The 28,000-nt window shown below is 40.1% G+C and overlaps 1 protein-coding gene across 9 annotated transcripts in view; it reads left to right on the top strand.

The window, feature by feature from the left end:
- ERC1 (ELKS/RAB6-interacting/CAST family member 1) overlaps positions 1 to 28,000 on the top strand; it is a 281,610-nt gene that overhangs the window by 93,142 nt on the left and 160,468 nt on the right. For 5 of the 9 annotated variants that reach the window (XM_058853110.1, XM_058853107.1, XM_058853108.1 and 2 more), the window contains 5 exons: positions 12,501 to 12,638; positions 15,663 to 15,803; positions 16,475 to 16,615; positions 19,538 to 19,573; positions 26,814 to 27,007. In XM_058853110.1, coding sequence (XP_058709093.1) covers positions 12,501 to 12,638; positions 15,663 to 15,803; positions 16,475 to 16,615; positions 19,538 to 19,573; positions 26,814 to 27,007 — 650 coding nt within the window. The remainder of the gene's footprint in view (positions 1 to 12,500; positions 12,639 to 15,662; positions 15,804 to 16,474; positions 16,616 to 19,537; positions 19,574 to 26,813; positions 27,008 to 28,000) is intronic. The other 4 variants (XM_058853111.1, XM_058853109.1, XM_058853115.1 and 1 more) reach the window with 2 other exon arrangements.

Below are 28,000 nucleotides of genomic sequence, written 5' to 3'. Positions count from 1 at the left end.
AAGAAGCATTGCCTTTCTCCACAGGAAATCCATGAAAACTTGGAAATCAGAATAAACATCTTGTGCTCAGTGATTAGAAAAACTGTGTGGCAGGAGAGAGGGGCTGCAAACAAAATGTGTTTGTTTAAAATCAGTGCTGCTCATAGTTACTACAACAGCAGCACTGGTTTAGTATTCCTAACCTTGAAGTGCAGTCTTTGTACCTTAAAGTTTATTTTTATTTTATTTTCTATTCTCTCATCTCTGAATACCTGCCCAGCCCTTCTGCCACGGCCCTGAGGAGGTGAGAGAGCTCAGAGAAGGAAGGAACTGCATTTTCAAAGATCTGATTTATGGTCGTTTCATCCAAGGTGTGACCTTGAACTTGCCTACCAAGCTAATGAAGAGATGGTTTCCTAAGAATTTATAGAATTTATAAAATGTATAAAATTATAAAATGCAGGCTGGCCTTTGAGCCATCCCTCTGAGCCTCCCCATGATGGCATTTCATGGTTAGGAGTCACTCAGTGCCCACACTGCAGGTGTTGGCTTGGTCATTCCCCTCGTGTGAGCTGTGCAGCAAAGAATAATTCAGCATCACAGGGTCCAGCAAAGCTGGGCTGCACCTTGGTTCACAGCCAGGGTGTGTGTGTGCTCTCCTGCCTCTCACTGCAGGGGATTTTACCTCTCTAATTGAACCTTGGTTCACAACCAGGGTGTGTGTGTGCTCTCCTGCCTCTCACTGGAGGGGTTTTTACCTCTGTAATTTCACCTTCATTCACAACCAGGGTGTGTGTGTGCTCTCCTGCCTCTCACTGGAGGGGTTTTTACCTCTGTAATTGAACCTTGGTTCACAACCAGGGTGTGTGTGTGCTCTCCTGCCTCTCACTGGAGAGGTTTTTACCTCTCTAATTACACCTTCATTCACAAAGGTGAGCATGTGCTCTCCTTCCTCTCACTGCAGGGGTTTTTACCTCTCTAATTACACCTTCATTCACAACCAGGGTGAGCATGTGCCCTCCTGCCTCTCACTGGAGAGGTTTTTACCTCTGTAAATGCACCTTCATTCACAACCAGGGTGTCCATGTGCTCTCCTGCCTCTCACTGCAGGGGTTTTTACCTCTCTAATTGCACCTTGGTTCACAACCAGGATGTGCAGTGTCCTCCTGCCTCTCACTGGAGCGGTTTTTACCTCTCTAATTACACCTTCATTCACAAAGGTGAGCATGTGCTCTCCTTCCTCTCACTGCAGGGGTTTTTACCTCTGTAACTGCACCTTCATTCACAAAGAAGGTGAGCATGTGCTCTCCTGCCTCTCACTGAAGAGGTTTTTACCTCTCTAATTGCACCTTGGTTCACAAAGAGGGTGAGCATGTGTCCTCCTGCCTCTCACTGGAAGGTTTTTGCCTCTGTACCATTCCTGTGGGCGAGTTTATCCTGTTTTTAATGTGCTTGAACACACACACAGTGCAGGAGAGGCAGCACCCAGCCCCAGCTCATCAGCCCAGCTTCTGCAGGTTGGTAAAGGTGGATGTGCTGCACTTTCTGCTCTCCCAGGGTTGATGAAATGGGAATTTTTCCTCAGGAGCTCGATGGTTTATCCAGCCCAGTTACAAGAGCATTTCTGGGAGTCCCTGGCAGAGCTGTGCTCTTTTTTGCTCCAGGTCTCCAGTCATGCCACTGAACAGGTTCTACACCAAATTCAGAGATTTCAAATGCCACAAAAAAAGACCAAACATCCCCACAGGCTTGCGTCAGCTTCTTTATTAAACCTGACAGATGTGACCTCCCAGATGTGTCCTGGAGGGCCATGGGGAGCTTCTCCCTGAGGGGAGCTCAGAGCTCTGCTGCTGCTGCTTTTTCTTTCATTCAGGCCCTTCTGTCACAGCCTTGCTGACCACTGAACAAGACAAAATTCAAATTTCTCTTTTAGAGATTTCTAGAAGCTATTCTGGCTTATTGGTTACCCTTTGTGTCCAAGGTGCTGCCTACAGTAGCCTCTCTTTTCACCAGGGTACTTTGAGAATTGCTCTACCATGTGGGGTGGGGTTTTTAGATAATAGTTTTATCTTCAGTTAGAGGAATAAGAGGAAAAATTAGACAGGCTTTTAATCCCTCCCCTCTCTCACAATACTACCTGTGGCAGCAATGAAAGTGCCAAAGAAGACTGAAGAGGCTTCATTATGTAAGTTCTGATTCAGCATAATTATCATGTGAGATTCTTTCCAGCCACCCAGGTAGATGAGTTAATCTCCACGTGGAAAATCAGGACACAACACAGAATTTATTTTCATTTTACAGTGAGCCATGACCAGTTTGAAAGCAGGAATCTTGAGTTTCCAGCTCTCAGACAATCTGCCAAGACCTTTCAGAGTAATTGCAGCCCAGCTCAGGTGACACGGTGTGTAGTTGTTTTATTTTTCCTTCCATGAATGGACAACTAATAAGATGACATTAGGGCAGGGGAACAACACAGTTTCTTCATGTCTTCATCTCATTTTTCAGCTCCTTGCTGAAGTAAGGTGTCTGAGTTTGTTACAGCAGCTTCAGGCAGATCCCAAAGATTTGGTATCTTTGATTCTTTTGAGTCAGTTAATAACATTTAATAACATACATTTTTCTGACTGGAATATGGATCCTAAAAGCTCCCCAAGCTTAGTTTAAGACAGTATTTTCCATGGCAGATAGTCCATAGTTTGCAGGTGTTTGTAGAGGTGACAGTGAGTTCTCCAGGGATTTCCCCAAGGAATACACTGTTTATTCTATTGCAGTAATTTTTATTGCACAGTTCCTCCTGCTATTGCAGCATCTATGGCAGACAAACCTACTGGATTCAAAATAAGGTTTTATGCCTACCTATGTTACAATTTAGAATTTTTTAGTGGAGAATGTGCTTCTTTATTTTTATATTTTTATTTTTTTTTGAGCATTTTGTGATACCACAATAAAAAGAAAAACATCTGGATTATATGTAGCAGATGTACCTGTATTCCCAGATGTATGCTAATATTCTTTTTAAAAATCAAATGTTGCTCTGTGTGGAAGATAGCAAGTTAGTTTCTTATTTTGAGAACTTATGTAAAGAATACTCTCTCTATACTGGTGATATTAATATATATAATTAATATATATGTATTTAATAATGTTATTAAAGAATCTCTCCTTTTGACTTTAGCAGCTAAAGTGCTTGATTGCTTTTTTTTATCTGAAATAACCCCTGTAGGTATCAGTCTCACACAAAGACAGAAAGCAGGTTAATGGTGTTGGTTCCACTATTGCAGCTGGGTGAGGAGGGATTTTAAACTGATGCACACGAGATTGAGGACAAGAGCTCAGTTACAAGAAGTTTCTGGTATTATCTGGAGCCACAACTCAGCAAATCTGTCATGTATATGGGAGGAACTTTTCTAGTATCCCTCAAAGAGGAGAAGTCACTTTAATATGATGTCCTTCAAGACAGGACATCACTCATAGGTAGGGGGAGTGACAAATTCTGGTTTCTTGAAGGGATCTGGGAAGACAGCCAGCTCTGGGCCCCTTGCCTTCATAATGAATTAAAAGTGTAGTTTTCCTGGCAAGATAAAGCTAATAAGCCTTGTTGGTGTATTCACCGTGGTGCAAGACAAACACAAACTTCCCCATGATTGAAGAGGCAGGAAAAGCAAGGGTGTGTGCCATTTTTGAGGCTGCTTACATCACTCTTCCTCACATAGCTTTTCCTTGCTCTCTGGCCTGCCAGGCTTCACAATTTCCAGCCCTTTCTGCCCCTGGGGGTTTTGTCTGAGCTGTGTCTGGAACATCATCAGTGGTTGTGTTAGTCAGCTTAGGGATCTTCACTAGAACAAGGAAGGAGTGGTTTTCCAGTTTAAATCGAGAGTTTCTGGGATTCAGGAGTGAATTTTGCACCCACTAGGCTCAACAGTTCCAGAGCTGGGTCTCTGGACAAATTTATTAATTAATAATAAATTAATACTAATTAATTTAGGAGTGTCATAAGGCACAAACATATCAACAGCTTTCAAATCTGTGATTTCACCCAGAGGGTAAGAGAACTGGGGGAGTGTCAGCAGAGGAAACTGAGGTCCCTTTGTCTCAGAATAGCACACATTTCATACTTAGGATGCTCCTCTGCATGGTGAAGAGGTTCCAGCAAATGATGGTACTAATTTAATACATTAAGTTCTTAACATTTTTAGGGGTTTATGAGTATGGATCACTAACTAATGTGAGAGTTTGATATTTAGTCACCTGTCATTGTGTTCTGAAGTAATTCTGTAAGAGCAGTGGTAGCTAAATACTGAAAAATACAAACACACACACTCATATTTAGTATTTACAGTGTGACTTCCTGATCCCTTGCTATTCATCAGTCCCTGTCCTTTCCAGGAGAATGAGGCAGGACAATCACAGCTGACTGGCCATGTTTTGCACTGGGATTTAAAGCATCCCTCCTTTCTGGAGCTCTTCCCTCAGGGTTTGCACAGTTTTACCCTGCAGTGTATCTTTGATCATAATAAATCAGTGGTTTGGGCAAAGTAATTCAGTGTCTGAATTGTAATTTAATTTAAAATCTTTGTTCAAGTTGTACAGCCTTCTGCTTGAGCAAGCCTAAATGATAATGTGAATGGAGTTTAGTTTGCTGTGAGGATTGCCTTTATAATCAGCATTAAATCCCATTTTTCCATCCTGTCCATTGGTCTGCCTCAATGGTTGGTCTTTTCTGCTCCCTGATTTCCATTCTTGGCTGTTTCAGTGCCCTGAGGAGTTCAGCCTTTCCTCTCTTTGTGTCTTTTTTGACCTTTTTTGCTGCTATGGGAGTGTGATATGCAGCACTGTGCTGTGTGTCCCTAACCAGGGAGGTATCAGTATTAATGTGACACAGGAATTATTATCCTTGCTCTGTCTGGAACCAAAACCAAACATCTCCAGCAAGTCAGGAAAGCATCATCACTATTGCTGAGTAACAGAGATCAAGCTGCCATAGAACAAGGACTGTTGGTTTCACAGTAATTAGCAATGAAATGAGGCACAGCGTTTATCTAAGTAAAGAAGTTTAATTTTAATTTTAAAAGTGTAGGAACTTTTTCTCTTTACACTTCTAAAATGTTACTTTAAGTGTTAACCTTATGAACCTTGAGATGTTCTAAAAGCAGTGTCCCAGCTTGTTAGTTTTATTCTGCTTCTTACAAAACAGAATATCAGAATTAATAACTTAACAATTGCTAGGTTTAATTTCCCCCCTTGTTTTACCAGCCTTGCACAATAAAGTACTTTTGTTTTTTCTTTTTTTTGAACACTTGGGATCCATCAATATGAAATTATTCCAATTTGTAGTATCTGTGTTTTCTCTGTAATGAAATTCCTAAGTCAAATCTCTGCACAATTTTGTCAAAGCCTATTCAGAGTCTTGGAACAGCAGTAAATGTCCTCAGAATAGTTGGGTTTTTAATCCTTTTGTGTTTGGTAGGTCACAGGAGTAAAACTTTGGAAAACACAGCCTTAGAGATTGCTTCATAATGTCAGGACACAGCTGAAAGGAGAATTAGCATGATGTTATTCTGCGTGATTAGGCCAGGATTTCAACAAAATGGATGTTATTCATAATTAGATTGGGAAATTAATTACCAGATGATTTCAATTATGGCTCTCAGTATGATGACATTTTAATATATATTAAATAAATGAGTAATACCTAAACTTCATCAAAGAGGAGCATCAGAGTTTAAACTATTTTGTTTTGGTATTTGTGGTAGCAGTGTTTTGTTTTAAATTACTTGAGGGAATGGAAGTATCAGACTCAAGTTGGAACCAAGAGATTGCCTTGATGAAGAACCAAGGTTGAAATCTTGGTGCTGGATAATGGCTGCAGTCTCCTGCCTGGTGAATACCAACAAAGGTCACCCAGAGAAGCTGTGAGATAAATGAGAATTTTTAATGGATTATGTAATTAACCATATGCAACCAAGCAACTGCCTCACATATTGCCAAATCCAATCTCTTCTGAGCAGGTTTTGTGTTATTTGATAGCATTTGACATCAAGTATTGCCCAGTGACATCAATGTCTGTGCTTTGAGGCAGTGGCAGTGGGTTAGAAAGTGTCAAAGCCCTGCCCAGTTCTCTCCAGTGTCCACAGCAGGGTTCTCATTCCAGCACTGCCTTTAACTGCCTCAGCCTATTGATATTATTGAGCCTCCTCAGAATGGAGCAATTCCACAACTAAATTTAACTGGTTTACAGCTGTCTGAGGATGTGAGTCATTGCTAATGAGTAATATTTTCTAGGCAGTGCTTTGGAACTGAGACAATGCTTAAGATCAACACATACATTGGCTCCTCAGAAAATGTGAATTTCAGGACATTTACCAACTCAAAACCAGTTTTAATTCTTGGGGTGCTAATTTATTTTTTTTTCCCCTGATTTGAATTGTGCTGGAGTATCTTTAGAAGCTTGTAAGGAAAACTTCTCTCAGTGTCACTTCTCAGAAAAAGCAAACTTTAGTGACAGATTGTGTTAGGTTTGAAGGAAATTCAAGCTATTTATTAGCAGAAGAGAAGGCTTGCAAACATGATAGTAATATTTTGAGAACATGATTTGAAAGATCTGCTTTAAATACTGCTTGTTACAGGGAATGTGACAGTACAGAAAAATCCTTTACTATCTAGAAGATACTGGAATTACAATTCATGGTGATTCTTGTTCTTAATTCTGCTTGCAAACTGGTGCTACCAGAGGTTGGCTGGGTATGGAAAAGAAAGGAGGATGAAAGAAAAAGGGATACAAATAGATATCCTTAGAGATTAATAATAATATAGATTATTAATAATATTACTATAATATTATATATCATAATATTATATATTATAATATTATATATTATAATATTAATGTTATAATAATTATTATAATATATAATATTTAATATAAATTAATTAATTAATTAACAATATATATTAACTGTTTTTCTGGCTGGTATAAATATACTTACAAAGCACCCTTGTATGAAAAGAAAGAGAATAGTCTGTTGGATCAGTGTCAATTCTTTGTTGCTCCTTTATTAGAGGCACAAAAATATTAACTGTCTGTGCAAGTCAATTTTTCTTGAATCAACACTTCTTCCTGCACACCATTCTTTTCTCAAGTCACCCTGATTGCAAGCTCAGGTCAAGAATAAGGCACTAATTTCATGAAGTGTCCTGCAATTCCTAAATTTCTTTTTCCTCTGCCTGCAAGTTGCTTCCTTTTGAAGCAGTAGCAACCTGTCTGTCTGTGAGCCATCTATTTATCTGACAATTAAGGTTTTTCTTTAAGTAGAAATCACAAAACTGAATTCTTTGTCCTTCCTAAGCTGCATAACAACAAAGTACTTTATTTGTAAAGCTAAATTCTGTAGAGCTTTATGCCAATTTCAAAGGACTTTTTGCAGATTGGAGATCACAAGAGTAAGAATGACAGAAAGATTTTATCACGTGGAAAAGCAAGCAACTTTGGGCTGCTTTTAACTGGGAGCTGTTTAGAAATTTAACTGGACCCCATGTAGCAGTACATAAGTATGAATATCTAAGATGCAGCAGAATGCTGGAGTTTAACCATTTAAAATTCACTTTTAGTCCTCTACGCTGTCCTCACCCTTTCTAGCCTGGTTCTTTTTCTTAAAGTAACTGTGTGTTCCTTTGCTAGCCCATCTAAGACTCCCTGTATCAAGGTGTTACAAAACCCCTCCATTTTAAAGTCAGCAACATCAGGACATTTCCAAGGTGCCCAATATTCCAGTGTGATGTTGCAAAGGCAGTGATGTTCCACGTGAGCGTTGAAGCAGAGGAGCAGTAAAAAGAAAACTTTATTGGGGAGCAAAATAAAAATGAATCCAGTGTTCTCCCTGGGATGGCTTTTAGTCTGATGGTTCAAGAAGAATATAACTTGACAACAATGTGACCATATTCATATCAATTGTTTGGATCTAAAAGTAAAATAAAAAAAATCTTACTGAGTGCAGATGAACTTTGGATGAAACTCTGATTTGCATTTGCCAAAATCTAATTGAAAAAAAAGGGAAGTTGTTTTATCTGCCCTGAACTTTAAAACAACTTAAAAATCTCAGCCTTGCAAGAAGACAAGCTTTGCCTAAAGCTTCACATTGTTGTTAGTCTTGGGAATTTAACCTTTAAAATGAATATCAGGAATGTTCCTGTCAGTGGAATGGTTCAGTGCAGTGCTGTGAGTGAAAATCACCCCTGTGACAGAGAATCTCTACATGCTGAATTAAATACACAGTTCTGAGATTCATGCAGGACTGTTCTAGCAGTACTTCTGCAGGATTTGCAATAGGAAGACAATTAAAATGGTGAGGTTTTCAGTGTGACATGGACCTTAATCTTAGGAAACTTCCCAGTAATATCTGCTTACAGGTTTCCATTATGTTCTCCAAAACATGACTTTCAGAAATAGAGCAATAATTATAAATCCAGCAGTACAGCTCAGAACAGTCTCTAGTACTTGAGGTGATCTCTCAATAACCTCTTTCCTTTTTCCCCACAGCAGTATTTTTTAAAATATTTTTTTTATGCAATCATGTCTGTTTTAACTGTGATGTTGTCATTTTGATTTTGATGCAAGCCCATCTTTTTCAGCTTCTCAAATACTGTGGGACTCCAACAATTCAAGTATGACTGTAGGCTCTCAAATTTTTATTATTACATTAGTAATTTTACCTTGAAGGGAGTGGCATGTCTCCACCTAGACAGAGCTGTAGCTGTTCTATCATCACATGGCTGCTTACTCACCTGTCCTCCCTTCCAAAAATGCATCTTTTGTCCCCATGTTAGTACTCCTGATGTGAAGGGAACATTTCTGCCTGGGATTGGTGATAATCCATCATCTCCTTGTGGTCACTGACCCTGGAGCTGGGGTGACCAAGAGTGCCTTTTACAGCACCAGGGAAGAACTGTTAGGAGAAGTAACAGCTTATGTGAAGTTGTTGTTTATTTGGATGGCTGTGCCACAGGAATGGAACAGAAACCTTCTGAAACCCCTCTGATTGTTGAGATCCCATTTACACATTTATTTTATTTAATTTAATTATTTGTTCCCTGCTCCTCCCAGGGGAAAGCTGGGAACAAAAAAGTGGGAGGCTAAACAGAACCTGGAGATGTTCTTTTGCACATCTGCTCCTGTACCACTCTGCAGGAATACTATCAAGTGTTAAATTGATGGTGGAAGAGGTTTAATGAGCAGTTCATAAACCCACTTCATTTATTCAGAGGTCACTGATAGAACAGAAATTGTTTTTATTGTTTTTGCAATTTCCTCACTCCCCAGGGCATGGCAAGAGGGTGGACACTGACTCTGTGGAAGAGTTTCTCAGCTGAAGCATAATGCACAGGATCTGGGAACCTCTCACTACAGGAATCTGGGAATCTAGATGGATATTTAACTAGATGTGTTTCCTTTAAATCCCTGGGCTGCTTTTAATTTGCATTTGCATGGGCTTTTCACTGAGCCTGTGTTTGCAAGCAGCAGAACGTTCCTTGCCCTTGGAGCAGAATGCCAGAGGAAGCTTCTCTTGCCTCCACTCTGTGCTTCAGGGCTGGAAGGCAAAATAATTAGTTCCACACAACTAAGAATAAATCACCCAAGTTGAAAGATGATAGTGCCTGACAACTGGTAATGTTGGAAAAAATACTCCAGTAAATCATTATTGACAGGGAAATGGGTGTGCAGAGCAGATGATGCCTTGTGCACCTTTACACTAAGGAAAATGTTGCTAACTGAGCCACAGATCACTGCCTTTACCTGCAGAATAAGTAAATATGGCAAGGAAAAAAGATGGTTAATAATTAAAAACAGTATATACTTTTCATTTTTATTTTGGGGTTTTTTTTAGAAATATGGTACAGTAATAGATATATGGATATTCCTTTGGTTTGTGGAACATTTCTGAGATCTGTCATCTCAGAGTATTACAAGAATAAACAGTGCTCATTCAATCCTTCTCTGTGTTCCACAAGGCTTGGAGATTCCATTAAGGTTTATCTCATCTCTTCTTGGGTAGCAAAGAGACCCTATTCTGGTTACCTGTTTCATTTTCATCAGTTATTTGAGAATTTGTTCAGAATTTCCTTTTTTTTCTTTTTTTTTTGGTTAGGAATGCATTGCCTATTCTTTTTTGAAAGGATTCTCAAACTACTTGCAAGGACATAAAAGCAAATTTCTTCATTAATTAACTATATGGACATAGTGTAGACTATTTGCTTTCTTCTTCAGGTTATGTGGAGAGCCTGTACTTATTTCAGTATATTTATTAGTATATCATATTGCAGATTTAGGAGAAAAATGGAATGAAGGCAATTTATCCCATTTCACAGGGAAATTTTGCATTTATTATTACAGAAATATTTCATCTTTGCCCCATAATGCCATAATGTTTTCTGTAGCCTGAGGGCCAGGTCCTTCATTTGTCTGACCCTGAAAAGGCACAGCTGGAGCTGCAGTGGGATTTCAGGCAGTGCCCAGATGTGACTGGGGATATTCTGGCACAGCTGCTGTTCCCTCAGTGACACCAAAGCCCACCTTTCATTGCTCCAGACTGGAAAGGATGCATGTAGCCAGCAGGAACAGACAGCTCCACGCTCCACACACATCCCATTTTTGGTGAAAATGGGAAAATCCCACAGAAAACATTGTCACTGAAGCATGAAAATGCGCGCTGGGCTCGTGCTAAGAAATGCTTGTGCTGCCTTGCTAAGCACCTTCACACGTGCTGAAGCTGGATTATTGAGCTTTTATTTCTTTCTTTCTTTTCTGAATTATTTATTATTTAGCTGCCTCTCTTGTGTGTGCTTTGCTCCCAGCAGAAAGCTGCTCTGCACAACCCTCTCCAGGCAGCCAGAGCTTTGGCCAGAGCCCTTCTCCTCCAGGAGTAAACACCAGTCTAAGAATAACTCAGCCTTTTCTGTAGTGTATTTTCATGGTTAGCTGTCCCAGCCTGTCTAGACAGCTGATGGGAGCTGCTGAGGTCTGAATCAGCCACCCTTGGGCACCAGAACCTTGCACTCAGGGCTGCTGGGGCTCTCTCTGCAGCTCCATGGCTTAATGGAGCTTCAGAGCTTCATTAAACAGCTGATGTGAGTGTATAAAAAAGGAATTTTCAATTCTTACACTTATTTCTGACTGCTGTGACATGGCTCTGGTTATGGTTTTTTGGTGGGCTTTAATTTTGTTTCGTGGTGTTGTGCCCAAATTCAGTTTTTGAGCATAAATTGAAGGCTTAGAACTTTTTTCTTTTCCTAAGAGAAACGAATGATGAAGATAAAGCAATCCCCCTGTTCTGCTGTGCTCCAGGTGTAATTTCAGTACAGATGGCATTGTAGTGCATGTGTCACAGAGCCATTTGCTCTGTAATGACAGAAACTCTGGTTTTCCAGGGCTGAAGAGTAAAACAGTGCAGTTGCTGTATTTCCAGTAACCAAGCAGCAGCAAACTGCTGTTCAATAGGTGAAAGAGAAGACTAATTAATGCTTTAATTTATCATGATGAATATGGGGCCAGGTAGCTTTTGGGGTTGTCTGGGGGCAATATTTCTTACAAATATCTTTGAAAGAGCCTCTTACTCGGAGTGTTTTGGAGTTGGGTGCCTCACATGCCCCATGTCATTCATTAGTTTACAATGTGCCTTTGCTGATGCAAGAATTGTCAGAACAACACAAAAAGGAAACAGCTGAGAAATCTGTGTGCACTTCACTCCTTTGTTGATAAATTTGTTTTTGAGGTGTTATCATCGTGTTAGTGTACCTGTTTCTTTTGATGTGTGGATATGCATGAAAGGGGGTTGGCATTAGATCTTCTCAGAGTATCAGAAGAGATGTTCAGAACTCCTAATCAGATGAAATTCTACACCCACAGAAATCAAAGCTGATACATTTTCCCCCCAGGGGATGGCACTTTGTGTTGGTCCATCACATAGCAAGGCACCGTGTAAGATAAACAAGCAACTCGCCAGTGTAGCAAAAATTATGATGGCTTCAAAGAAAATACTTAAAATAATAATATTAAATAATATAAAATAATAAAATTATTTAAAAATAAAAAGATTATTTAAAAATAATAAAACCTCTTCACAAGTCTCTTAATTATCAAGTGCTTTTTTTAGTTTATGTCTGCAGTAAGCTTTCTGTCAGTTTCTTTCTTTCCTTAATGTGTTTCGTTGTTCATGTGTTGATCATCCTTCTGTGACACAGTGCCCAGCATCCTCAGAAATTTGGAATAATGGCTTTTCTTTATGCTGTTCTTGTGAATAATACTCTTCAGAACTTGCTTGCTCTGAATTTATTCCCGATTGTTGGGAAGTTTACCGATTCCTTGTTATATTTGATGGGTTTGGTTACGTCACTTGATGTTTTGAGGGAGGATTATAAGAACTAGGCTTTATTTTCCTTAAGAATAATTTTAATCATCTAATGTGCCCTAAGATGATTTTGGCTGGTTTTCCTTGCTGTTGTCTTACAACGGGCTCCTTTTGTTGAAGATTGAGAACCTGCAAGAGCAGCTGAGGGACAAGGAGAAGCAGATGAGCAGCTTAAAGGATCGAGTGAAATCCCTGCAGGCCGACACCACCAACACCGACACTGCCCTGACCACGCTGGAAGAGGCGCTGGCGGAGAAAGTGAGCTTGGGAAAAGCGCTGCTCCTTCCCTGCGGCGTCCTGGCCACTGCTGCCCCTGCCCGGTCCTGATCCTGATCCTGATCCTGGTCCTGATCCTGATCCTGATCCTGATCCTGATCCTGATCCTGGTCCTGATCCTGGTCCTGATCCTGATCCCGATCCTGGTCCTGATCCTGATCCTGGTCCTGATCCTGATCCTGATCCTGATCCTGGTCCTGATCCTGGTCCTGATCCTGATCCTGATCCTGATCCTGATCCTGATCCTGATCCTGGTCCTGATCCTGATCCTGATCCTGGTCCTGATCCTGATCCTGGTCCTGATCCTGGTCCTGATGCTGATCCCAATCCTGGTCCTGATCCTGATCCTGATCCTGGTCCTGATCCCGGTCCTGATCCTGATCCTGATCCTGATCCCAATCCTGGTCCTGATCCTGATCCTGGTCCTGGTCCTGATCCTGATCCTGATCCTGATCCTGGTCCTGGTCCTGGTCCTGGTCCTGATCCTGGTCCTGATCCTGGTCCTGATCCTGATCCTGGTCCTGATCCTGATCCTGATCCTGGTCCTGATCCCGATCCTGATCCTGATCCTGATCCTGATCCTGGTCCTGATCCTGGTCCTGATCCTGGTCCTGATCCTGATCCTGATCCTGGTCCTGATCCTGGTCCTGATCCTGATCCTGGTCCTGGTCCTGATCCTGATCCTGATCCTGATCCTGGTCCTGATCCTGGTCCTGATCCTGATCCCGACCCTGGTCCTGATCCTGATCTTGGTCCTGATCCCGATCCTGGTCCTGGTCCCGATCCTGGTCCTGATCCTGATCCCGACCCTGGTCCTGATCCTGATCCCGACCCTGGTCTTGGTCCTGATCCCGATCCTGGTCCTGGTCCCGATCCTGGTCCTGATCTTGATCTTGGTCCTGATCCTGATCCCGGTCCTGATCCTGATCCCAATCCTGGTTCTGATCCTGGTCCTGATCCTGATCCCGGTCCTGGTCCTGATCCTGATCTTGGTCCTGATCCCAATCCTGGTCCTGATCCTGATCCCAATCCTGGTCCTGATCCTGATCCCGGTCCTGATCCTGATCCTGATCTTGGTCCTGATCCCGATCCTGATCCTGATCCTGATCCTGGTCCTGGTCCTGGTCCAGATCCTGATCCCGATCCTGATCCTGATCCTGGTCCTGGTCCCAGTCCCGATCCTGATCCCAATCCCGATCCTGTGCCCGATCCCGATCCTGATCCCGATCCCATGCCTGATTCTGATCCCGATCCCAGTCCCGTGCCCGATCCTGATCCCAGTCCTGTGCCCCATCCCGATCCTTATCCCGTACTTGTTCCCATGCCTGATCCTAATCCCAGTCCTGTGCCCCTTCCCATTCCCAATCCTGTTCCTGTACTCATTCCTGTGCCTTTTCCAGTGCCCCATCCTGATCCTGATCCTGTGCTTATTCCCATGCCCAATCCCCTTCCCCAGTCCCGTGCCTGTTCCCATTCCCGTTCCCGGTCCTGTTCCATTCACGATCCCATTCCATTCCTGATCCCGTTCCTGGTCCCGTTCCCATTCCTGATCCTGTTCCTGATCCCATTCCCATTCCCATTTCTGATCCCATTCCCATTTCCCAATCCCATTCCCGTTCCCATTCCCGATCCTGGTCCCATTCCTGTTCCCATTCCCTATCCCATTCCCGATCCCAATCTTATTCCCATTCCCGATCCCATTCCCGTTCCCATTCCCATTCCCGTTCCCATTCCCGTTCCCATTCCCGTTCCCATTCCCGATCCCATTCCCATTCCCGTTCCCATTCCCGTTCCCATTCCCGATCCCATTCCCGTTCCCATTCCCGATCCCATTCCCGTTCCCGTTCCCATTCCCATTCCTGATCCCATTCCCGTTCCCATTCCCGATCCCATTCCCATTCCCGTTCCCATTCCCGTTCCCATTCCCATTCCCATTCCCGTTCCCGTTCCCATTCCCATTCCCAATCCCATTCCCATTCCCATTCCCATTCCCATTCCCATTCCCATCCCCGTTCCCATCCCCATTCCCATTCCATTCCCGTTCCCATTCCCGTTCCCATTCCCATTCCCATTCCCATTCCCATTCCCATTCCCGATCCCATTCCCATTCCCATTCCCATTCCCGTTCCCATTCCCGTTCCCGTTCCCGTTCCCGTTCCCGGTGCCCGTCCATGGCGGCGGGGCCATCCCCGCAAGGGCGCGCTGCAGGACGCGCGGGGATTATCCCCGAGTACAAATATTGATAATAAATAAATACATACACTATACACTTATATACACACTATAAATACTGACTATAAATTATATCTAGTATTTAGTGATAAATTCTTGTAATTTTATTTTAAAATTTTAAATTCTTGTAAATTCATTTAGTGATAAATTTTTGTAATGCTCCAGAGATAACAGACTGTCCCATTCTCTTTTGGTGGGATAACATCTTGGGCTAATTAAATATATTCTTCTAGATTCCCAGAGAATAAATATATTCTTCTAGATTCCTACAGCTCCTTATCCTGTCAGATCCTATGAACTGTGGTTAAATTTGACCTGAATTTGCTTACATCCTTTCAGATTCCAAAATATCCAGAGCTCCACTGATATCAGGTGTACCAAAAAGTTATTTTGTTGCTTTTTCTTACTGTATATAAATCCCAGCATCCCGTAGGCACTACACCCCTTCTTCTCTGAAGAACCACTGATTTAACTGTACATTTTAGAAAAATAAGATTTCAGTAAGTCAGGAGGCAATATCTAATACATCCTGGTTTAGGCTGATTTTGATCATCAGAAGCAGATGAATTGGGTTGCATTTGAACAGCACTGTGAACTTTCAGGGATCCAGAAACCCTGGTGTTTCACAGCCACAAATCCAGAGATTCCTCAAGTTTGCTCCTTCTTGAGGATCTTTGGAGCTGTAAAGAAAAGAAAAGAAAATGGCACACTTGAAGCCTGAGAAGCTGAGTTGACTAAGAGGGATTTCCTTCACAGAGTGCTTTCTTTTGTCAGGAAAAGACCATTGAGCGTTTAAAGGAGCAGCGTGACAGAGATGAACGAGAAAAACAGGAAGAGATCGACAACTACAAGAAAGACATTAAGGACCTGAAAGAGAGAGTCAGCATTTTACAAGGAGATCTCACAGAGAAAGAGGTTGACCAGCAATCCCAATCTATTGTGACAGAATTATTTATTGTCTCTGTTTGGGTTACATTGGAGATGAGGAAAACTGTGCCTTTGTAGTGATTGTCCTTGGACAAAGCTGAGCTGGTAGAGTACATCACTGGAGAATTTGGCAATCTTTTTTTTCAAAACTCAAAACAGTACAAAAATACATACCAAGAAAGTACTAAGATTTTGTCTACATGGAAATCAACATTTGACAGGGGAAAAGAAAAAAGCAAACAGGAAAATTGTTCAGAAAGAAGTTGGGATGTGAGTAAGGTGGCATGAATCATGCCATGGAAGCTGTATACAGAAATGCTTTCAACTCTCTCAGTGGCTAAATCTTCTACCCACATACAATTTTAAATACAATTTTATTGAAAACCAGTTTTTCTTAAACGTGACTGTCACTGGAGCACAAGTTCCATTTTGCAGAATTGTCCATCTTTAAGGATTATTTTAAAATTAATTTAGATTTTATTTTGATACTGAAAGCCTGAATTAATTGAAGCTGTCTTAAGTCAGTGACACAAACAACCTGAATAACGTGTTCTAAATTAGGTCCTGAACATAGTGTGAAGGGATAGGAGGGAGATAAAGACAGGAAAGAAATTAACTATTGCACTTACTTGATAATTATTTCACATCTTTATATTTAGACATCATTACTGGATCTTAAGGAACACGCCTCATCATTAGCTTCATCTGGACTGAAGAAAGATTCGAGACTCAAGACACTGGAAATTGCATTAGAACAGAAAAAGGAGGAATGTTTGAAGATGGAAACACAACTGAAGAAGGTAATCTTAGTGCATGTTTATAAATGTGTTGTAAGCACACAGTTCTAAACACATTGCCCATGTCTAAAAGATGTGAAGTAATTTCTAGTTACTCAAGAAAATATGAAAAAAAATTAAAAATAAATATAAAAAAATATAAAAAATTGGTAGCCTACCATTCCATGTGTGAAATAACTTCTAGTTACTCAAGAAAGTATGAAAAAAATTAAAAATATATAAAAATAAATATAAAAAATACAAAAAAAATTATAGCCTACTATTACATGTGGAGTAACTTCTAGTTACTCAAGGAAATATAAAAAAAAATAAAAATAAATATAAAAAATACAAAAAATTGGTAGCCTACCATTACATGTGTGAAGTAATTTCTAGTTACTCAAGAAAATATGAAAAAAAATAAAAATAAATACAAAAATAAATATAAAAATAAATATAAAAAATATAAAAAATTGGTAGCCTACCATTACATGTGTGAAGTAACTTCTAGTTACTCAAGAATATATAGCAAAGATTCACTTGAATATGTTTTATACCTATATTTTTGCATATTTCCTTAATAACACTTTTTCCAGCTGTTTTTAATTTCTTAATGGGTTTTGCTGTAGCTTGCACAGAAGTAAAAAAAAATTATTTTAAAGGCTTTCAGTTTTTAAATGCATTGCAGGTATTTATTCAGGCAGTTTGACATTTTCAAGATGAAATAAGAAATAATTATGAAAGATAATCCAACTCCATTTTAGAACTTCTAAAAACTCGTTTTTGCACCTCTGTATTGTTATCAATTGCAAATAATTGTCATAATTAACCTTTAATGGCTGTGTGAGAGCATTCAGTTTAAAACTGAATTAGAGGTTCATTCTGTGGAGTGTTATTACATTATCTTAGTGCAGGTTTGAATGAGACACATGCAGGAAATAAGGTCTCATGTAGCTCCTCAAGATTAAATGGCTAAAAGCTTTTTTTTTTAGGTTCTTCCCTGACAGTTTGAATGGAGAAATTTTTAACATCAATCTTGCTTCCCTTGCCTCGTGTTCCCAGTGAACAGTTTGGGTATTTGCAGTCAAACCTAGAGCCCTAGAAGTTAAAAAGCTGGCAGAGGAGCCTGAACTGGACTACTGTTAAAGCATTAAATAAAAATGACTTGGGTAGTCCTTGCAAAAATCTCTTGCTAACCTCAGAGCCTGAGAGAAATTGTGAACCATGCAAGCTTCCCCTTCTTCTGTAAAAGGGATTTAACTTCACACTAAACAAAAAAATGAACCAAGTGGAGCACAAGGGTGCTGAAAAGTTGTTGATAGTGGTTTTAGTTCCATGTCAGTGTCTCCACTGAAGTACCCACTTCTTGTTGCTATTCCTCTTCTCCCTAATTCCTCTTCTCACTAATAACTGTTCTATATTGATCCTTAACTTAGTGACTGAAACTGCTGTGGTTTTCATATTGGGGGTTTTATTTTCAGATAATCACACCATGGTTATGCAAATCTGTGTGCTCTCTGTTCTAATTATTCTACATTCAGTGCTTGTGTGCTCAGCTGTCATCCTGCTGCCAGCAGGAGATGCAGGGGGAGATTCTGAAGGCTGAAAGCAGATCATAAATCCCATCTCATAAATGTTGAGTTTACATGGCCTGGTGTCCTGTCTTCATTTTGGCTCAGAGGGAATCATCAGAGGCAAATCACACACAGCAGGTTCTCTCCCTGTTTTTCTGTGAAGTGCTGTTATGCTCTCTGGTGGTTTTTCTTTTCTTTAGGAAAATCTTTGTCCAAACTTCTATTTTAATGTATTGGTTTTATAGTGAAAAAGTTTTCCTTTAGTTGTTTTTCTTCAGGACACTCTTTTCCCAGCATTTTCTGTCTTGTCTTTCCCAGCCACTATACTTTAATTTTGTTTTTTCTAATCTGGGAGAGACCAACTAATATTAGAAGTTTTTCCAGGAAAGATGGGTGTATTTTTGTCCATCTTCATTTCCAGTGCATAGTTTTTCTCCCTACAGATATACTCCTTATTTTTGGGGAGGAAAAAGAGTGAAAACCATATGTTAACAAACTTCCCCTTTCTGCAGTTCTAGGAACTTTTCACCAGAAAATGTTAGCAGTGATTCCTTGCCAGGAAAATACCTCTACATTCAACAGGCTCACTCAGAGGTTATTTTTTTTATTTTGTTGTTTTTTTTAAAATCTGCTGTGGTGTTCTTTCTTCAAATTCAAGAGGATAATATCTTTCAAAAAACAGGAAAAAAAAATGACTGAATGAAGTGTAGGTCCAAATTCTGTCTTTCCCAGAAAGAAAATTGAATTAGCTTGGCTAGTCTAATACAGACTCTGCTGATTTTTATTTTGTGAACATTGATTTTCTCCCACAGCTGAAAATAGTATTGGTAGATGAGACTTGTTCTCAGCTGATTATTTTATTTTTGATTTTTTTTGAAGAAGGGACAATAAATAGTGTATTCTACATAGAAAGAAAATGGCTGCCAGGGAAATCAGGATTTTTTGTAACACTAAAAGTAGAAACAGAGCAATTGTGATTCAGTTACTGAATCAGTTTACTGAACCATTCAGCTGTCTTGAAAATGATACAAGGGAAGCACCAGCAATTAAAGTCCTCAATCTGTGAAACTCATCTGTAAACCCAAAGAAAGAACTACATTAAATATGTGGGGACTGGACAAATCTGTTAAAGTGAAAAAAAATCAAGCTGAAATTTGGAACTTGCACGAGGGTAACTCCACACATTTCTCATGTTCCAGAAGCTGGTTAGTAATGCATGCTAAAACCACTAATTAAGATTCTGTCTTCTCAGTAAATGAATGTTGCAGTTATTATTTTGAATTCTTTTCTTGTTGCATCTTTTCTGTTTCTCTCTCACACTGTTCCTATCCCAAATTTGCTCCATCTTTTCCTATCTTCTTTCTCCCTTTAGCACCCTGAAGTTTTATTGAGTCATCCATCCAAGCTAGTAAGTTCCCTGGCAATCTGAGAGGCTGTTACCAGCACATTGAATTTTTTGTGTTGCATGTGTATTCACCTGTGCTTTTGTAGTTGGACCAACACAGAGTGCATTGGTGAATTCCTTTAGTGGTGGGGATGGACAGAGTGGATACAAACAAAAAGCAGTGGGATGTCTGACCAGTCACGTTCCAAAAAGCTTTCTGAGATGTTTTCACTCTTTGACTGCCTCTAACTGCATTTTTGTTTGGACAGCTTAATATTGTGTCAGTGTTTTGTTTCCCTTTGCTGCTGGTGCTTGAATTGTCCTGTAGCTTTTCTGTCACCTCCATTGTCCGTGCACTTTCAGAGCAAGAAGGTGGAATTTCCATGCAAATCGAGCTTCTTGCTTGTTCTGTAACACCGGGCACAGCAGCACATCAGAAATAACAACAAAGTTCCAGCTGCTGAAAGGCTGCTCAAAAACTGGTGTAACCATTCATCTCACTGGTACCACAGCAATTTCATTTTGGATCCTATTTCCAGCCTCCTGTTTGGTGTCAGAGAGCACTCCTGTCAAGGAGTGTTTGTACAATAATATCTTGTAATATTGTGTAATATAATATCTGTAAATTGTGTAATCCGAGGTGGTTTTCATCAGAGATTTCTTTTGTGGCTCTGTGCAGAAAAAGTGGTGTTACAGAACTTTCAGGAGTCTGATACCTGTGTTACTCTTGGTAATGTTCAGGACTTGTAAATGAACTTGTCTATCATTGTCTGAAAGTCAAAGAAATGCTGGGGCTTGCAATTGTTCAGTTTTTGTGCCATCCCATACCAGAAATTCTTTAAACCTGGCTAAATAGTGTCGATAAGGAGTTGAGAAAATAAGATATAATACAAAAAGATTGTACTTGGTGCAAATAAGCAGAAGAATTTGTGTCAGGAGAGCACATTGTCTACAAAACTTTTACTAGCATGCAAAATTTTTGGGACTGTGAAGAGAGAGAGAAGCTGGGGAGCGAGCTGTGTATTTTATTCTGCAGTATGATACAGCAAACACACAGGATAAGGGACAGGAGGCTTTGTGAAGACCAGCTTGGGTGGGGTGGTGAGCAGCCTGCTCTGCTGGAAGGTGTCCCTGCCCACAGCAATGATCTTCAAGGACCCTTCCAGCCCAAACCACCCCACAGCAATGATCTTTAAGGACCCTTCCAACCCAATCCATCCCACAGCAGTGATCTTTAAGGACCCTTCCAACCCAATCCATCCCACAGCAGTGATCTTTAAGGACCCTTCCAGCCCAAACCATCCCACAGCAGTGATCTTTAAGGACCCTTCCAGCCCAAACCACCCCACAGCAGTGATCTTTAAGGACCCTTCCAACCCAAACCACCCCACAGCAGTGATCTTTAAGGACCCTTCCAGCCCAAACCATCCCACTGTTCTGTGATGGCTTTTAATGTTCCATCCTGAGGATGACAATGTCAGCATCACCTCATGCAGCACAAAGTTGGACAGGTTTTCTCCTCCCTGATCTTCTTGTACCTAAAAAAAAAAAAAAAAAAATTAAATTTACCTAATCTACCCCTCTCAGAAAAACTTGTGAAGATAACAGTCATTTAAAAAAAAAATAAACATTCAAAATTTAGGAAATGGCCAGTGTCACACTGTGTGGTCTTTCTCATTTTTCCTTGGGAGGTCATTTGTGTAGAATTTAATAACTAAATTATTGTCTGCTAGAGTCTTGATGTTTTCAATATTGCATGACAAATGCTCCAAGAGTGAGCCATGTATATATGAGAAAGATGATATTCATCTAGAGGAATTAGAGGATAAAATACTTTTTATATAGTAAGAAAGCACTGTGTATAAGGCAGGATACATTTACATTCTGCTTTTCCCCTTGCACAACAGGTATGATAATGCATCCTCATTTCTCACTGGTGGTGTTAAGAAGTGATTAATTGTGATTAGCATGACAGAAAGAAAATTGGGGAATTATTTCTTTTAATGTCATGTTGCAGTTCAGAACAAACAGCATATAGAGCCATACACTGAATATCCAAAAAGTGGCACTAAATGTGTGTTCACCACTTGAGTCCTGTTTCTGTAAAACAGAACTTGGTCAGGTGAGTAGGGACCATCTCAGAGGAGCCAGGTGAGGCGTTAAAATTCCCTCACAAAGAGAAATGTCCTGTGGGCATTTCCCTCCTCATTTTGCACGCTCTGTGTTGGGGCAAATCCAAGCAGAGCAAATTGTTAATGTTTAATGACATCTGTGGGAACTTGTATCTCTCTGAAGAGATCACTTTTCCATTTTTTAATGGAATTTACTTTTAAAATTTCCATCTTTTTTTTTTAAGTAATGGAAATTGCCTCTCTTGAGGTGTCTTCCTGTCTTTATGGTTCTTCATAAAGAAAATCATTTGTTTATGAATTGATTCCAACTGAACACTTGCTTATTCAGTGTCCAAAATTTGCATTTTAACAAAGATTAGCCATGTAGAGATGGCTAAAAGACAGCAAATATCTCTCTGTGACACACTCAGGTTTACATAGTACATCAGAGAATTTCTTAAGCCTTTTACTTCTATTACAGCCTTTCCAAAAAGTTTTTTTTTTTGCAGTTTGCGTTGTGTAGAGCCTTGAAACTAAAGGAGGAGAAAGTCTGGTTGTTTTTAAAATTTACAATTTTGTTAGAACTCATAAAAGCCTGTTAGAAGACAGCACAGATGTTTTATCAGTTGAATTTCTGCCTTTGTGGTAGGAAAAGTACAGAAGGTGGGTAAAGTGTTTGTCTTTTGCAGTAAATAATTGTAATATATTTTTGTATTTGTGCGTGCATTTACTATTTTTAGGAGACATGAGGCACCCTTGGAGGTAGGAGGGTGATTAAAATGGGATTTCAGATTCTTGGGAACTTTAACTTCATGGCCAAAAGTTCTTGGCAACATTTGTATGTGAAATGTTAAACTGAATTTACTGTCTCAATTCATAGGTAAAAGTAGAAAGTGTTTGCTGTGAGTTATTTGCTGTTTGATTTGGTTAATATTTTAGGCATATTGATTTGGAGTCTTGGTCATAATGTTTGGAATTTTTATTTACATTTTAGAACCTTTCAGTTAGATCTGTGCTATTGTTATGTTCCCTGTCTCTGCCACAGTTTAAGCTGTGTAAGATTATTTTACCTCTTAAAAGAGAGGTTTTTGGCAGGAGAAATATCAACTTAGAAAATTCTTTTTAATGTGTTTTGTCTTCCATTCCTCTCCATCTGTAAATATTGGTTATTTCTATGAAACTTTGGTCATCTTTGTTTTAGTTGTAGAAGTTGGCTTTGTCAGCTGATTTTCTGTGGAAGCAATAGAAGTTAGAGTACATTTATATATTTCAGGAACAATCACTCTTTCTTATGCTCTTCAGGTACCTGCAGCAGTCACCCCATCATTTACCACATTCCAGATGGGAAATGATGGCTAAGAGCAGGAAAGCAGAAAAAAGCAAGAAAGCTGTTAAACCACCTCTGAGTTTATAGTCCCTCTTAAGAACTGGGAGAGCATATCCAGAGTTGTAAACTTAAACTGTTCTCAGTCCTGAACCACTTTGACACTGAATTCACACTGGCAAAGATTAACACTGATCAGATGAGCTTTGCTAATAAAAGCAGAGCTTAAGAAGGTGCTGCTTCCCAGCTAAAATGTGACTTTTTCTCACACAGATCAGAATGAAAGGTGCAGGCTTGGCTGTGCTCACAAATTCATCTGTTTGATGCCACACAGGAGCACAGAGAGCTAAGGACAGGCTCAGGAGTGACAGCTGAAGGGTTTAAATAACCTTTAATCAGCTAAACTCAATGGCCTTCACCCTCAGCAAGCTGCTTTTGATTTAATTGAGAAATTAATTGCTATTAAATTATTTATTAATTTAAATTTATTATTAATTAAAACTATTTATTAATTTAAATTATTTATATTAAATTATTATTTCTATTAAAATTGATAAATTGATTTAATTTCTATCACACTTCTTTTATACATTATCACATTTGTTTCTAGCTGTGTTGTAAATGTAACTGTATTGAAAGACAGCAGATTTATAAATACTGTGTCAGGCAGAGATGAAAGTCAAACTTACTGAAATACTCTTATAGTATCTTAATACAGGAGAAACTCTCAGTGCATTTGTCATTTTGGATGTTGATTCTGCTTCAAAAATGAAATTACTACTTATTTTGGAATCTCTGTACACCTTAGATGGGTGGGGCAAGTTGTATGTGAGGTTTTGTTGGTTTTTTTTCTGTGAATATAGGAATTCATTACTTGTGTTTAGCTTTTTGGTTAAAGAAAAAAAAAAAAAAAACAAGATGAATTATTTTGCACAGTGTTGCATTGGGAAGGCAGCCAATTTCATCTGTTCCAGATCTTGATGTGAGTTTGTGGGAAACCTCTAAATGCATTGGTTTTCTCCCTTATACAATAAATGAATCCTGTAGGATTTTAGATCCGCTGGTGAAACACGTATTTGGTACAAAACCCACAAAATGGACCAAAGTCACTCAGTCAGTAACTCACAGTGCAGGAAGTGGTCTCCAATTTACAGCACATCACTTTGTGTTAGGTGAAAGTATCCAAACTTGTGTGCATTATATACAAATAACATGTGTTACGTGTCTTTACTCAGAATTTATGTCCTGTAAATAGCCCTTTGCTTCTATAAGAACCAGACACTCTGACTTGCTGGCTAATTCTCTAGAAAAGAAAATTTATTTCCTCTTCTCAGCAGTGTCTCTTGGGTTGTTGTGGAGATGCTTTTATTAGCAGAGTAAAATAAATCAGGGCTGTTCTGACAGTCAGATTGCATTAGTTCTTATAACTTCTTTTGAATTAGTGAGTTTAACAAGCCAGGCTAACAGCCTAACTTTGCTTTCTTTTAAAAGAAGTTTCTTGATAATCTGATCATGTATTTTGGATGACTTTAAAGAGCCTGGAGGAGTATTTGTTAAAACAAACTCTTTGAGATGTTGGAGACATATCTAAATCCAGTACAGAAGAACTCAGGCTCTGTCTGGTGAAAACCAGACTGAACTCTATACTCAATGTCCCTTAGAAGAATACAAATGATGTATAGGTGCCCCCAAAAACAGCATTCCCAATTCCCTCTGTTTGGGAAGGAAGGATTGGAGGGGTTTGCTTGAAATTGAAGGTGTAGTTGAAAAGGAAATGAAGTCAAGTATTTCAGATTTCCTGCAGGCTGGAAATCCCAAAGAAGCATTTCAGAAACACCAAAGTCAAGTGTGTCCCCTGGTGCTCGCGGCCGCTGACGGAGCTGCCACGCTTGTCACTCTCACTGCTGCCACATCCTCCTGGAGCCTGCATCCTCTTGGCAGGGCATGAATTACACTTCCACTCGCTGTGGAGAGCCCCTTCCTTCCAAGGGTGTGGGATTTGTGCTTCTGGGGCAGTGAGCAATCTGGAAGCAGTGACATCCCTAACCCCAGAAAGCTTCCCGAAGCCTCCAGGCTCACGGGGATGCGCTTGGGGCCAGCCTCAGCCCTGGACAGGGTTTCAGTCCTGCAGCTCAGTGGCTCTGGAGTGTCAGAGTTTGACTGGAAAGTCACTCAGAACCAGGGATCCTCCTAAATGCTGCTAAATGTGTTACCTGAGGAAAGGGCTCCACTCTTCAATGAGTTTTGGTTATTGGGCACTATTGCTGACATCTGTCTGGGAGACCTGGGGAGTGCCAGGCATTTTGTTCTAGGATAAAATACTGTCCAGCTTAATCAGCTTGCTGGAATTCTTGTTTTTTAAAAAAAAACCAGCCACAACAGCTTAGTATTGACCAAGGCTAAGGCCCTGGAACAAGGTCAGTCCCATTAAAAACAGGCATCAAGACGTTCCACAGTCCCAGAATAATTCTGCTCCAGGAGTCTCCTGCATTCTGCTAGAATGTGGCCTTGGCTTTAAATAAGCTAATTAAAAACTAGACACTTCAAGGCAAAAAATGTTGGGGTCAACGAATGGATATTTTCCTCCAGTCTTATTTTACTGAATAACTAAACAGATTTAGCCAAATGTAATTTTGCTGTTTGGTTCTTTGGAAGCAGCAGCTTTCTGCCCTGAGTTTTTTACTGCTGCAGTTCTCTCCAATTACCTTTAAAAGCAACAGAGTCCTATTCTATCAGATCTAGACTTAGTGTGCTTTGGAGCAGAAGGTTGGCAGCTTGTAAAACAACTTTCCACAGCTGCTCACAGAGGGAAGAAAAATCTGTAGTGTTATTTTCTGCTGTGGGTTTGTTTTGAGAAGAGCAAGGCCTTGGGTTCTGCAGGCAATCCTGATCAGCAGCATAGCTCCATCAAACTTGCTATTCACTGGAGCAATTCTGAGCAATTCTGAAATAGCTTTAATTGATATCAAATTGCAGTTCAATTTGAGAGCAAGATCCTTTTCCCCTCACCCTGCCCCCAAGAGCAGAGGGGCAGGGTGAGAGGAAAAGGACAGTCCTTAGTCTGCTGGTTTAACTTCCAGCATGAATTCTGCATTCCTCCTGTCTCTTACAACACTGGGAACTACTGAATTAGGTTTACTAATAAATTAGTGATTTTTGTAACAAACCAAACCATTGGAAAACCTCCCCAAACTATCTCTGCATTGGGACCGTGTCATCCTCAGTCCAGGTGTACTTTTTGTCCCAACAGCCTGATGTGGAAAATGTATTTCCTAGATTAGTAAGCAAAGCTAATTTCAGTAGTTAGCTGGGCTTGAGCACATCAGCACCATCTGTGCCAAGGTCTGACACTTTGCATATTGATGAGGCCATTAACCTGTGATTTCTTCTTCTAGAATATATAGGTTAAAATACCTTAAATAACTGAATCTATTGTCCTATCACTGTTTTAAAAGTGTATTTTAGGACCTTTTACACTCACACTTGCTTTTAATTTTTTTTTCTTCCAAAGAAGTTAAACATTTTTTTCCACATTTCTGTTTCTTTCTCGATTCTGTTTCAGATTAAAAATCAGGTATTTCTTTTAGGCTTAATAAAAAAAAAACAAAAAACAAACCAACTAAATTTGTTTTAATTTTTTATTTTCCTGCATGGTATTTCCCCATACTTCAAAACAGCATAGGCTGTGCAATAATTAAATTAATCTGGCCATTTTGAGATAGGTACCTGGACAGCATCCCGGAATTGGAACAGCATCACAGGTAAAGAGCAGCTGTAGAACAGGTGGAGGTGACTGAGGTGTGTTTTTTGTTGGACCTGTTTGTGGCAGGCTCACGAGGCAGCCCTGGAGGCGAGGGCCAGCCCCGAGCTGAGCGAGCACACGCAGCAGCTGGAGCGGGACGTGGCGCGCTACCGCGAGGAGTCCGGCAAGGCTCAGGCGGAGGTGGATCGGCTCCTGGACATCCTCAAGGAGATGGAAAACGAGAAGAATGACAAGGACAAGAAGATAGCAGAACTGGAAAGGTGAGAGTGCTGGCAAGTTAGAAGAGGACCAAAAGATTTAATTAATGTTAAATATCGGTCGTTTTTCTGGTCGTTAAATATCGGTCGTTTTTCTTGTCTTAAAAACCTTCAAGTGTCTGTTTTGGGAAAGTCTTTTTGGAGTTTTTCTGTCTTTGGTCCTTTGTTGTGATACATTGTTAGGAAAAGACACTTACCATGTGCTTTTTCTTCCCTGTTGACTCAGAAATAGTGCTGCTATAGGTAGAACTAGAAAGGCAGATAGAGCTGGAAGGGAATGGAGAAGGGTAGGAAAAGCTGCTGATATTTTGGTGTGTTTGTAAAGCAGTTTGTTGTTTTGATACAATAAATTCCTCAGGCATTGATTTCACAAAAAAAAATAAGAAAAATGCCTTTTCAGCACTTCTGATATTATTTACTCAGATTCTTCTGACAAGTGGCTCCATAATACAGTTCTGGTAGGGACACAGGTAAACTTTGGCCCAAGTGAAGCCTGATGAGCAGATTTGCTTTTGTCCAAGCAAAACTTCATTCAGCACTTTTCAACATTTTCCATCTTTTTCTTGGAGCCAGGAGACTCAAAACTGTAATGTCCCAAGGAAAAATTATAATTAATTATGATTTAATGACATTTGTATCACTAATATAAGTAATAGATCTTGGGAAAGACCTGAATTAGATTCTGTGTTCTGTCATTTTCTCATCTTGCAGTGGGCCAAGGGCAAATTTCTGGGCAGTGATACCTGTTTGGGGTTTTTTGTTTACTTTACCATTCCCAATGAAAAAAATCACTAACTTGGAGCAGCAAAATGGAAATTTGGTTATTCCCATTTGCCTTGTGCCAGAATAGTCTTTCTAATTTCTGTCTTTTCACTATTTAACTACTCTACAATTTAGTCTCAGGAGGACTAGGGCAGCTAAGTGGAGAACATTTCAGGTTCTGCAATCAGTAGCTATTTTTCATGGCTTGCTGATTGTCAAATTATGGGCTCCTCT

This window comes from Poecile atricapillus, chromosome 18, assembly GCF_030490865.1.
Source record: "Poecile atricapillus isolate bPoeAtr1 chromosome 18, bPoeAtr1.hap1, whole genome shotgun sequence".
NCBI classification, from domain to species: Eukaryota; Metazoa; Chordata; class Aves; order Passeriformes; family Paridae; genus Poecile; species Poecile atricapillus.
The sequence above is the reverse complement of the archived record's forward strand: the minus strand, read 5'-3'. Positions and strand labels throughout refer to the sequence as shown.